We start from the raw sequence: 12,631 nt of genomic DNA, 5'->3' as shown, positions 1-12,631 counted from the left end.
TGCCATTTTAAATTAGACCACACTAATATCTTGGCTGACTGTGGAGGGATAGAGACACATAAGTCACCTGATTCTCTGGTCTCGTTTTGTCTTTTCTTCTCAGAGAACCAGCCAGAACCAGAACAGATTTGACAGCACGCAAACCCCAATCATAATGGTCCTTAAAAGCAAAAAAAGACACTTCACCTCTACTCGTAATGCTATCAACAGTTTTCCTGTTTCTTTTCATGTTATGCTGCTAGATTTTACCTTGATAAATAAATAATTTCTGCTCTATGTAGCCTTATATTTTTCTGCAAATGATTTTTCTTACCTGCTTAGAAAGTAACTCTTTGCAGAGACTGTAGAGTGTAGTAAACTTCCTGGCTAAAAGCTTAGCACTACGGAAGCCTTCTGCCACCAACATTATCTCACAAATAAGCTCAGTGTCAGGCACCACCATGGCACAGGGTCTATGCAGGACACGAACAGTTTTCATATTAAACTTTTTTTGTTGATTAAAAAACAATTTGAAGGAGAAACTGGTGTTCATTCCCACCTAAAAAGGGCCTTGACGTTTTCAGGTAGCTCAGCCCTCCCAGCATAGCCTGGGTTCATAGTGATAAAAATCCCAACTGATCTTTTTATGGCAATATTCTGATTGAGGAACAGGAACCTAAATAGGAACATAAATTGATGGTGAAATGTACACAATTCTACGATAAAACTTGAGCATACTAATACTCGGTTACTCACGATTCCTTCTTAGAACGAACAGCGTCTTGAATGGTTTTGACCTGAACTGCGACAACGGACAAGACATCCACAGGGATACGGTTGAATTCATCAAAGCAGCCCCATGCTCCAGTCTGTGCAAGACCCTTGTAGATGTTTCCCATGGACTTTAGATGAACAAAGCAGAAATATTGCAGATCGTAAATTAGCCACAGGTTAAATTTATTTACAAATCAGGCAACACTTCATTTTATTCAGAAAAATTGCAGAAAAGGAAGTAAATAAATGCAAATGCATACAAAACAAAGTCCTTCTGAATGCATTTTATGACACGCTGTCAATTCACACTTTTGTTCAACTCACCTTGTAGTCCATCTGTTCAGAACAGTTGAAGATGTACACCATGACGCCCATGGCTCTGCCGAGATCCTTTGTAGTCTCAGTTTTCCCTGTTCCAGCAGGGCCTGTTGGGGCTCCACTCATGTTCAGGTGGAGTGATTGAGTCAATGTGATGTAGCACCTACAAGGAAAAGGGATTTTTATTCATCATTTATGTTGTAATCATACCATGAGACTGAAAACCAGAAAAAAATATTTTGATACCGGTCTGTGAGGGGAGTGATGACCAGACGAGAAGTATTTCCAATATACTCATATGAGTAAAGGAACTGAGCATCACAGATGTTGACATAGCATCGTTGCAGCTTCTCATCCCAGCAGTGTCGAAGCTGGGAAAGCCACTGGAATGCCTGAGAGTTGGTGACCTTTGAGTTGACATAAAAGCACACTGCTACTACATACACCCTCTTGATAAACGCAAATATTAGGTTAATGACGACAAACACTAAATCCTAGCTAAAGTACTTTCTCTAAGTGATCTGAATCAACCTTTTGGTCAATGAGGCTGGCAACAATGTCTCTAGCATGGACATCAACAGTGCAGACACTCATGATCTTCTGTCTGTCACCAGGACTCAGCTCACCAAGGAGCATTTCTGTGAGAATGTTGAGTTGGAAGACCTTCAGGGGAAAAAAACAGAGTCAAACAGTATTAGTCAGAACAGAGAAAACAGAAGGAAAGTTTAGATTCAAACATGGGAGTGAAATGACAACAATATTTAATACTGCTTGCACTTCATGAAAAACATTGAATCCACATAAATGAATGTGGACCCTGTATCGGGTAAAGCATTATTTGTCCCCATTGTTGCAGGAGAGCAGGTTTAATCAGTGCATGGCTATATGCCAGATGAAGATTGTTCAAACAGTAAGCCAAGGTCAAGTTAACCTTTGATTTTACTGATGAAACTGGCAACCGTGACAACTTGACAACTTATTATGAGCATAGCCCATAATAAAGCTCCTTCAAGCCTCGCTCAGGTCACAGAGTCTGACATGATTAAGAGGCAATGTGATCAATGTAAGAATCATTATGAAGAACACAATCTCCACTTCAAAAGTCGAAACAAAAAAAAAAAATTAACAGCAAGCAAAGCTATGACAAAGACAAAAATCTAACAAAAATGTAAAAACTACTGTTGCTTTCATAAAGTGTGTCTAAGCCAAGGACCTACTTTGTTTTATGCTTAAGAAATGTTCTCTTCTCATTGAGTTGCACAAACAATCAAGTTATGGACCACAAAAGGTTAGATGTGACTTGTGAAACATGAATTCTGGCTATTATGTATTATACTTTGCTATCAAACAGAACCAAATAAGTTTTCAATGGACTAAAGTCTTTTCCAGTATGAACTGAATTAAAACCTTACACATGTCTTTGTGTTCCTTCAACCTTAATTGAACCTTTTACACAGTGGGCGAGGGCCCATTTTTATTCCAGTGAAACTATGAGGTAAAAATTAAAACAATGTATTGTTTTAATTTTATCAGCAAATACTTTATTTTGTGCATGGTAAACTGGCATCACTTTGAAGATGGAGCCAAAGTTTCTCAGTAGAACCTCAATGCATCACACTGGATTTTTATAATGTATTTAGCTACAATCCTTTAGTGCTTTTGCTTTGAGCCTTGGTGTTATTTTGTCCGTCTTTTACATAAATACACAAAACATTATTTCTTTAATGTTCTTCTTGTACTTGAGTTATACATTATACGGTTGCACGCATATTTCTTGCAAAAAAATGTTCTTTAAAAACAAATTCTTACCAATCTTACCTGTTTCTTGCTGTAGTCTTTTAATCCCGACTCAAATCCTTCTTCAAGTCGTCTAAAAACAAGCTCCATATCATTGCTCCACCAGATCTGTGATCCGGTGAGAGCAATTTGAGCGGGGAATTCAAGAATCCACTGCTCTCTGGATCTGTCCTCATAAACAGACACGGCTTCAGACAGGTGAACCTTGATGCAGTTTCTCATAGATTCCTCAAGACGGGTGAGCCACTCTTCCACCTTATGTTTGGGATTTTTACCAAAGGTTTTTTTTTTATTTTTTTATTAGAAATCTGTGAGACATATTTTACACCCCATCATACTGAATTCGACCTTACCCGTCCGTTACAGAAGCAATCAGTTTGGAACTGGACATACTCTCTCTCTTTACTGTACATGCCCAAAGCATGTTTAGGATTGTGCAGCATGTCGCTTGTGTTAAACTCAAGATCTGACATGCTGTCAAACAGTTTTGGAAGATAAACAGTAACCTAGAATAAGAAATAGGTAATTACCCTTATTTGAAATAGTGAAAGTCAGTGACTACATGTAAAAGTTGATTAGGTATTCAGTGAAACAAAACTGATGTAAAACTGTGCACACACACTACCTCCTTTGGGCGACTCCATTTGGAGAGGATGTCCAACAAGTCTGCAGATGAAATAAAGTAGAATCGGGGAAATGCAATTCTCTTGGTATCCAGATATTCAGCAAGAGCTTTTTCACATAGAGCCAGCCTGACAGAAAGCATCAACAGGGACAGTAAGCAGGAAACTTCCAAAAATAATTATAGTATATAGCATGGGTGACCAGCTCCAGTCCTCAAGGCCTGTTGTCCTGCTAGTTTTAGATGTGTCTTATTACAGCTGATTCAAATGATCCAACCTCCTCATCATGTCAAAGTTCTGCAGAGGCCTGTAAATGAACCAGTGTTTGATTCAGGTGGGTTGAGTCAGGGACATAACTAAGTCATGTGGGATAACGGCCTTTGAGGACTGACTTTTGACACCACTGGTTTCGGAACATATACAAACACCTTTTTTGCAAGTCCTCTAACTTTTCAAACAGATGTTGCTTGTTGGTGGCCTCAATAAGATTTTTAGTTTTAGCACTGTCCAGCATTAACTCCTGAAAGAAAAAATAGGTTTAAGAGAATGAAATTTGCATGATTTGTGTAATCCTCACAATAACATTCATACCTGATATTCACCATCTATTTTTTGAAATTTTAAAGCATCGTCAGGAATTTGTTGGTGGATGTCATCGCAGCTTTTGAAGATGCTTTCAAGGTGGACCCATGTTCTTTGGACCTCCATCCAAATAGTTAGCACACAATCAGCAGCGGTGAGCTGATGCTGCAGTTCCAGTGCCCGGTCTAAGAAGTGAGCCACATGCTTGCTCTGAATGACATTCTGGAGCTGAATCTTCAGGAGGGCAACATAAAGGAATGTGTGAAACAAAGCTGAAGAACATGAAGCCTAAAAAAAACTCCTTTGAACCATACAATGTCATATAATACCATGCAATAAAGCACAACAAGATAATGGGACGATTCTAGTCTTTAATGTATGTTGTTAACATTTTATGTGATAGACCACACCAAACAGCCACCTCGGAGTGAGAACATACAGTATGTCAATATCAATGCTTTGAGCTTCTCGACAGCTTTATGCATGATCTGTTTGGTGTGTTCCTTGGTCTCCTTGGTGTGTTCACTAATGTTCTCAAACAAACCTCTGATGCCTTCACAGAACTGCTGGACTTATACTAAGATTGTTTTATGCAACTCCTTTTGTGACATCCGAGAACAATTTGTGGCAAATTATTTTTGTTTAGATGTAGCAGAACAAAGGAAGTTGCACTTTTCACTGTGCCCAAAAGTGGAAAAAAAAAATCAAAGTTGTACAAATATGTTTGCAAGGGAATGTAAACTAAATCCAGAGTAAAAGCCCTGAACACCCAACTACCACACAAACTATGGCAAGAGAATGTCACTTATTGAGAACTTTACATACGTCAGTTTTGTTTAAGAACACATTCCACCTCATCAGCAGGGCAACCCAACCACTTCAACAAAGATTTAGCCACTAAAGTAGCAAGGCTTCTAATTCCTGGCTGTAACCCTCCCACACATCTGTTGTGAATGTTCAAAGATCACCAAGGAGCAACAATGCTCTGCATCCCCCAAGCAGCAATAAATCTCAGGATTCAATAGGCACCCCTTTGCTCTCAGCTGTGCAATCAGACATTGAAAATGGCACACCGTTCTGCAGTCTTAGCTTAAGAACTTAACAATCTGTTCTTCTTACAGAGAGATAATCTTAACATAATTTCTTGTACTTAAATTAATAATTTATTCTTTCACTCTGTGCGACCACAAGTTAAAGTTTTTAAAAGGTTAAACAGCTACCTGATGATCGTCAAGTATTTCAATAAGGTCCTCATTAAATGTAAGTAGTGGTAGGGAGGTCTGGTAATGTTCCTCATATGAAAGCTCCATTGATCCCCATGCTTGGCTTATTTCTGTTATAATCTGAAAAACAACAGAGTGGTCATTATATTGATGATGTTGTTAAATTACAAAATGCTTAAGTCAGTTTTATTACCTGTTTTACATGCACTGTGAATTAAAATGGCATGTAGTAGATATGCACCAATAAGAGATCTGTGGCCAATTTCTGATCTACAATTTTTGTAAAGATTTGACATAGAAATACCAATTGAAATTTGATTTATCTCTAAGGTCTATAATTAACAACTATTTTTATTCATATTAGAAACAAAGCAGTCAAAACAAAGCTTAGATGTCTTAAAACATAGAGAGCATGATTTTAGTTACAGTTTTTAACTTGTTTAGCATCTTATACTATCATACCTATCACAATTAGTGATACAAACTGTGAACACCAGTCTCTGTGAATATCTATAAGAGTATAGACCCTCACTGTAACTGAGATGCAACCAACATGTCCAAACCAGAAATTTCCTAAACAGAGACTGAATACTCAAAAGGAAAAAAAAAACTGAGCAAACTTCCCGTTACTCTTTGCTTTCTGATAAAGTTGGCTCTGGGTCAATAAGCTACTCCACCAGTTCAATGAAGTGACAACGAGGTGGGTACACATTGACTCTCTGTGGCTCATAGCTCATTTTGGTGCCTGAAATAATTAGGTATTTCATGCCCAAATTGTCAAAATACAAGGTGGCAAAATAGTGAAAAGATCCAAATCCATCACAATCTTGCTTTTTCTTGAAACAGTCTGAATCAAAGGTCAATTTACCTCAATAAATTTGTTTATAATTGCTTCTCATACCTGCTGTGCCTTCTCTGGCATGTTTTTAAACACCTTCCTGATACTGAAAATGACTCTTTGACTCTTTATTGTTCAGTAATTATGTCATTAGCAAAGGGTGGTTTTGTCACTACAACCTAGTAGTGCAGCTTAGGTTCGGGGTGTTCAGAAACTGTGAAAAATTCAGATCTTTGAATTTATAACTAGTCAGTCACTGGTTAAGCAGAAATTGTCTGATTTCAGTCACCCGCAGATTTCTCAATTAGTGTATTTCTATTATACACTGATCTATGGCAAAAAACCTCTAAAAATATTTTAAATCTTTGGTAGTGTTATGTATTTGTATTTTTATTTTGATATTTACTTAAGGGTTACAGATGTAGCAGTTTCAGGTATTCAATTTAAAATAAATGAGAAAAAAAAACAAAAAACCTTTTCGATAGCCAATTCTTTGACTGCCTTATCCACTATAATGCTGACTTCATCTTCAAATAAATGAAGCTGCAGAGCCAAAAGATTCTCCAAGGTGGTTGTGTCAGATACAGTGAAGTCAACCTGTTCAGAAAGAAATACATTGACTCAAAGTCCAAGGTTTCCATCACGTAAGGAACAAACGTAGCACAACTCCGGTAGCCTGTATTTACGGACCTTTGTTGTTCTAATCAGCTGCATCCAGTGGCGCTCTCTTATTGCCTGGCTCTGTAGTTGACTCACAACACGCAATGATGTCAACAACTTTTTTACATACAGGTCTAATCCCACATACACATCCCAAAAGTGTGCGTCTTTGTCAAGCTTCCGTATGTCCTACAGAAGCAGAAGGTGGATAAACATAATTAGTTATTATGGACATCTATTACAAATGGTAATGATGCATAACTGTAAAGCTGCAGGAGAGATAAGGTGGTGTGATATAGCACTGCTGGTAACCTTACCCTGGCAAAGCTCCTCAATTCTCCATCCATCTGCTCCACGTTTATCTGCCTCCATTTGGTCTTTGTCCAGTTTTCAACAGTGCTCTGTAAAGATAAAACACACCCACACACACACACACACGCACACACACACACACACACACACAGGGGTCAGCAGAATGAAGGTCTTTAATGGTGACAGTTAAAGGTTAGAGGTCATTCAGAGATTCAAAGACTGCCTCGTAAAGGGAAGACCAGTCAAGTCATGTAGATGCTAGAATATTCTGATGATGTAATACATCTTTTTTTCTGCATTTCCAGGTTCTTTGGAAAAATGACATCTCAGAAAGTAGAATAACTTACCTGCACATATATCACAATGTCCCACAGTTCTTTCAGGACAGTGATTTCCTGTCGACAGAGCTTGATGTCTCTGTAGTCGGGAATAGTTACGTCAAACAGATTTGTGGACTCTTGTAGCTCTGCTACTTCTCTCTCCATATCTCGGATGGCTTTTTCTGACTAAACAATACAGAAGGACAGTCATTCAAAATATCCTGTGTAATGAAACAACAATCTCTATCCCAATGTGGCACTGCAGGTTAATACTTACTTTCTCCAGACTAGAATAGGGATTCAGTGTATTGTAACTGAAGGGTGTGTTTGCTTTGAACCTCTCCCTGAATTTGGCTTGGTTTACCTGAAAATAAGTAATGATTTTCAAGAACAGCACTGTGGCATATTTTTTTTTCAAACATTTATTTTCACACTTCACTTATTTCATTTATATGAAGGCGAACTAATTTAAACTTGATGTTAAGAACCCTGAGCAAAATAAAACTATTTCATATTACTAACACAGGGTTTTAAGAAAAAAAAAAAAAAAAAAAACAAGAATTGAAAGTTAATATAATGTACAGGATTTTTGGAATAACATGTGGATGCTATAAAATGATTTGTCACCTCAAAATCCATGCATTTTGTTCTCAAAACTATCACTTCAGCACTTTGCATGGGAGCAACTTCATTCTTCACTTTCAAGGCCAGTTTTTTTACTTCAGCCCATTTTTCTGGGAGTTCCTGTGAATTAGCAGACTGAATTTAAATTACCTCATGTAGAACACTGATTTCTTCATTAAAATAAACAAATTAATTAAATTAAAAATAGATAATAAAATAGGTGCTAACCTCCATTTGAGTGTAGAAAAGTTCAGGTATTGTCACACCATAGCGTTCTAGGAGGACTATTGTGTCTCTAAGAGGTTCAAACATCATATCAATGGCACTTTGTCTGTCTCTGACAGCCAACAGGTGGGTCATAACATCAATAAAACCTTGGTGGTCTCCTTTGACAACAGGACTGTTCAACCCCTTGACAGCAACTTGGAGAAATGTCTGCAGCTCTTCAAGACTGTGTGGTAAAACATGCACACTTAAAACAACTGATGTTAAGATTTGACTTGACTTGAAGTGAAGAAATATGGAGAAATCAATGTTACCTGTTCATCAAATATGTCAAGAGATGCTCTTTAAAAAGCCAGCTCCACATTTTAATTGCGTTCAGAAGACTGACTTTGAAGAACCTGCAGTCCACTCGAAGCCACCCATCAAACACTCTAAAGTCTTCCAGTTGACACACTTCGGCATGCAGTTTCTCATAATAATCAATCTGTGAAATAAAAACGAACAACAAATAGCACACAGACCCACCGTATCGTGAAAAAAACATAAATGCTGGAATGTGTTTACCTGTTCTTTGAAGTTCTCGGTTGTAGGGGGGGATTCAGGGAGCACATCTGCTCTACAGCCCTCCAGCTCCTCTACTGAAAGACCACGACCGTATCTGAGAAACTGCCTGAGGAACTCTGTTCTGTCATCCTGCCATAGGTGGGTGTAGCAATCAAAATGCTTCTGGTAATTTTCCATTTTCTGAAGAACACTCTCCACTTTGGCCATTATTTCCTGCCTCAGGTTTGATAAATCTGGAATGTCATCCATGATATCCTGTAAGGGTTATGACAAAAATAAAAAATTAAAAAAAAAATAAAAAAAATAAAATAAATATATATATATATATATATATATATATATATATATATATATATATATATATATATATATATATATATATATATATATATATATTATATATATATTCAGAAGCAAGTACTAGAACTATAGCAGATTACAGCTTTATTGTATTTTAGAAAATTTACTAATTTCTCTGAAAAAGAAGGTTAATCCTTAAGAATATATCATTTGTAAACATATTTACAATTAACAAAAAATATTTCTCTATATGGAAAATCTTTATAGTCTTATACAGCCTTCACACTAAAGTGATCTGCACAAACAATTTTTGCCATATTGAATTCTGAGTTTTATCTACAGTGCTATTTTATATCAAGCATCACTTGCATTAATGCTAAATTCATTTTGGCCTCTTAGGGGTAAATCTGAACCATTCTTTAGGGATGAATGATTATTACAACTTCAGTTAATTTCAAATACAAGAAGTATGAATTCATCATAAAACAAGGTTCAAAACTATATAACATTGGTCTTGAGAAATAAACATCGTTTTTTTTTTTTGTTCCACAAATTTCCAAAAATCCTTCAAGGTGATCATTGTTAGTCTGTTTTATCCACCCCAAAATCAGCTAAAACATGTTTGGGATCATTGTCCTGCTATGGAACACAGAGTTGGGTTCAAGTTTCAACCATTTTGTTATTTATTTGTAGTGAAATAACTTAAAAAATCCTCCATTTACAATACAACAGCCGGTTTTTCATTGCATACTGGTGTTGCAATGAACAACACCAGTATTGAGTTTGAGTTACTTTTGATCCACCTAATATTCTTTCAGTTTGAATACAATTTACAACAAATATTTAAACCTTGAGCAGAGTACCTGATAGGTCTCCATGCTAAGATGACCAGCAACCCTCTGGATATACATCGAAGACTTGAATACGTCTCCAATCAGTCCTTCCACCAGTTCATAGAGACCGTCTCCTGCGTCTCGGTCAACTGAAGGATTAAAACCTAAAACTGAACCATTCAGTAATAACTGGGCTTCAAACAGAGGAGGTTGAGACGGCCAAATTTCCATATTGTCCACAAAGAACTGAAGAGAGTGGTTGATGTAGTTGAAGAGCCCTTCGACTACCAACTCGTCCATATATTCCAGGTAGAACCGCCATCCTTCTGAAGCAGGATCAGCATGAAAAAGGACCATATTCTCCTTGCGAAATGTAAGACAAATAGAATTTTAGCAAGACATTCTATTTTTGACTCAAAGTAAAATGATGAACAGAAGATACACATTAGTTTAAATGTGCTTTAATTAAAGACGACTCCACAACTTGTTAGTGCTTGAAACCCCACACACCTGTATCAGCTGATGAATGAATTCCCCATCCCTCTTCATGGAGTTGTACTTCCTGCTTACATAGTCCAGTTTGCTCTCCAGTTGGATAAGGGAGCCTTTCTTGTTGTCCTTTCTGCAGAACATGGCCTTCTTGCTCCAATCCTTTATCACTGATTGAATTGTATCAAAATTTTCCTTGGCTCTGCTGACTCGATATGCAAGGTCTTGGACCAGGTGCTTTGTGCTTTGAATGAACCTCCAGCAATCCTGATCCTGCCATGTCAAGCTGGTCTCTGCTTTTGCTAGTTGCAAGTCTATGGAGACGAGCTCAGCTCTGACGAGAGGAAGTTCCACCTCCAACACGGTCGTCTTTAGTTTGTTGTAACATTGTACCACCAGCTGTAAACTGTTGAGATACTTAAACACAACAGAAAAGACGTGCAGCTGTTAGGGTGTATAGAGCACCTTGCAAAAATACGAATGTTTTTAACCTTTTACAAACATTCGTATTGCTGCTGTAGAAAATAATTATAAAGAGAAGGGCAAAGAAAACAGTGCTCTATTTTTTTAGGGTTAAAAAAAATAAAAATCAATTAAAAAATGGGACATGCATTTGAATAATAATTCTACTTGATTACAAATGTTCTTTAAAAATGTTTGCGGTTTTCACTGACCAGGTGAAAATCTTATGTGCTTGCATAAAAAGAAATTGCACAAAGTTGGACTCTATTAAATTAAAGAGACAATTTGTTGCTCTGGACTTTGTGTGTAGTTATTAATGTATGCACGCTAAAAACAAATCTTTATTTGTAAAGCCTTTTAAAAACCATATATCACTGCAGTTCGACCTTACAGTTCTATATGAGTCGATCAATCACATCTAAATAATCTAAATAAACTACATTGACGTTTATGGCCTAATTGTGTCAAAACATAAAAAGGTTTGAAACATGAAAGTGAGCGTGAGTACTTTGTGCAAAACAGTAAACATCTAATAAGTGTGACAAATTGCTTGTTATTTAACTCAATAAAGCAGGCAATGTGTAAGGAAGTGGAATGCATGTTTCATCTCACCTTTGTGAAAATGTCACGCTTGTCGAAAACGGTTATTGCAGCCGTAGGAATGGTTTTCTCACCGAGTGTGTGGATGTACTTGACATCTTTCAAGATTTCAGCAAGCTGAGGAGAGATAATTACAAAAAAATACACAAGATAATGATTTTTTTAAAATAAAATATTAAGATACAATGTCTATGTGAGATTAGAACCTCAAGAAAATATTTACAATTAAATGTGCTCCTAAAAATATTGAACTGATTTTAAACAGTTTAAGGGGACCATCAGTTCATGATATTTTAAGAAACAGACATTTTATTGTCTCGTATCAAGTCTTACAGGGACCTTATGCCATTTACCTTTGGATTGAAGTTGACTGAGATCAATCCAGATGTGGGATTTCTTGAAATCAGAGTCTGGTTGAGGTTGATCAGGCAAGTCTGTTCCAAGCCATTACACCAGTCTCTGTAAATGTCTTCTTCATACTGGTCCAAGAGACTCACCATGTCCTTATGAGTGCTGTACACATTCACCATCTCTACATGTTGTGAAGACCTAGAATGATTATATTAAAAAAACACAATGTCTTGTCTATTTCAACAACCACATAAAGGTTTATTGTCATATTTTTACTGACATATTGAACAGTAATCTGAATTGTTCCCATGGTGTTTCAATGCGTTCTTTGAGCATTTTTGCCCACTTTAAAGCTCCAGATGTGTGTGCCATATTCTTCATCACACCACTGTCCACCTGTAAAAAAAAAAAAAAAAGGAGAAAGAAAAGCTAAACAAACAGTTTTATGTCATTATGTCATATTTAATTTAGAATGCTAATGAATTTTTTGAGGGGGAAAAAAATTACCGGATTGAGCTGAGATTTAATCATAAATTTACAATTCTCCAGCTCTTCTTTGAAATGCTGCTGAAGTAGAATAAAGGATGGACGAAACAACTGTCGGATTTGACTTCTTTCCAGAAAGGGCGCAACAATTGTTAGCATCTAAAAAGAAATGCCATTGTCTTGTTTAACTATTTTTATTAAATAGCCACTTAATAATCATGTGTTTAAGCAATAAACAAAAACATACTTTTAAAGCTGATTCCAGTCCGGC

At 36.8% G+C, this 12,631-nt stretch overlaps 1 protein-coding gene across 1 annotated transcript in view; it reads right to left on the bottom strand.

Annotated features, from left to right (window-relative positions):
- The window catches only part of si:dkey-233k19.3 (dynein axonemal heavy chain 11), a 42,117-nt gene extending 29,854 nt beyond the window's left edge, over nucleotides 1–12,263 (bottom strand). Inside the window, exons 1-26 of the mRNA XM_088014325.1 lie at nucleotides 11,877–12,263; nucleotides 11,536–11,640; nucleotides 10,483–10,878; nucleotides 10,003–10,335; nucleotides 8,840–9,094; nucleotides 8,590–8,759; nucleotides 8,279–8,501; nucleotides 8,054–8,170; nucleotides 7,704–7,790; nucleotides 7,454–7,612; nucleotides 7,112–7,195; nucleotides 6,825–6,983; nucleotides 6,609–6,731; nucleotides 5,294–5,416; nucleotides 4,083–4,307; nucleotides 3,920–4,011; nucleotides 3,494–3,620; nucleotides 3,222–3,374; nucleotides 2,890–3,123; nucleotides 1,603–1,734; nucleotides 1,318–1,478; nucleotides 1,078–1,234; nucleotides 736–881; nucleotides 539–655; nucleotides 314–452; nucleotides 68–160 (exon numbers count right to left, since the gene is read on the bottom strand). Coding sequence (XP_087870451.1) covers nucleotides 68–160; nucleotides 314–452; nucleotides 539–655; nucleotides 736–881; nucleotides 1,078–1,234; nucleotides 1,318–1,478; nucleotides 1,603–1,734; nucleotides 2,890–3,123; nucleotides 3,222–3,374; nucleotides 3,494–3,620; nucleotides 3,920–4,011; nucleotides 4,083–4,307; nucleotides 5,294–5,416; nucleotides 6,609–6,731; nucleotides 6,825–6,983; nucleotides 7,112–7,195; nucleotides 7,454–7,612; nucleotides 7,704–7,790; nucleotides 8,054–8,170; nucleotides 8,279–8,501; nucleotides 8,590–8,759; nucleotides 8,840–9,094; nucleotides 10,003–10,335; nucleotides 10,483–10,878; nucleotides 11,536–11,640; nucleotides 11,877–12,053 — 4,287 coding nt within the window. The 5' untranslated portion in view covers nucleotides 12,054–12,263. The remainder of the gene's footprint in view (nucleotides 1–67; nucleotides 161–313; nucleotides 453–538; nucleotides 656–735; nucleotides 882–1,077; nucleotides 1,235–1,317; nucleotides 1,479–1,602; nucleotides 1,735–2,889; nucleotides 3,124–3,221; nucleotides 3,375–3,493; nucleotides 3,621–3,919; nucleotides 4,012–4,082; nucleotides 4,308–5,293; nucleotides 5,417–6,608; nucleotides 6,732–6,824; nucleotides 6,984–7,111; nucleotides 7,196–7,453; nucleotides 7,613–7,703; nucleotides 7,791–8,053; nucleotides 8,171–8,278; nucleotides 8,502–8,589; nucleotides 8,760–8,839; nucleotides 9,095–10,002; nucleotides 10,336–10,482; nucleotides 10,879–11,535; nucleotides 11,641–11,876) is intronic.
- Between the last annotated feature and the right edge of the window lie 368 nt (nucleotides 12,264–12,631).

Source organism: Poecilia mexicana, unplaced genomic scaffold (assembly GCF_051168715.1).
Source record: "Poecilia mexicana isolate PSO_F unplaced genomic scaffold, ASM5116871v1 scaffold_16, whole genome shotgun sequence".
NCBI classification, from domain to species: Eukaryota; Metazoa; Chordata; class Actinopteri; order Cyprinodontiformes; family Poeciliidae; genus Poecilia; species Poecilia mexicana.
The sequence above is the reverse complement of the archived record's forward strand: the minus strand, read 5'-3'. Positions and strand labels throughout refer to the sequence as shown.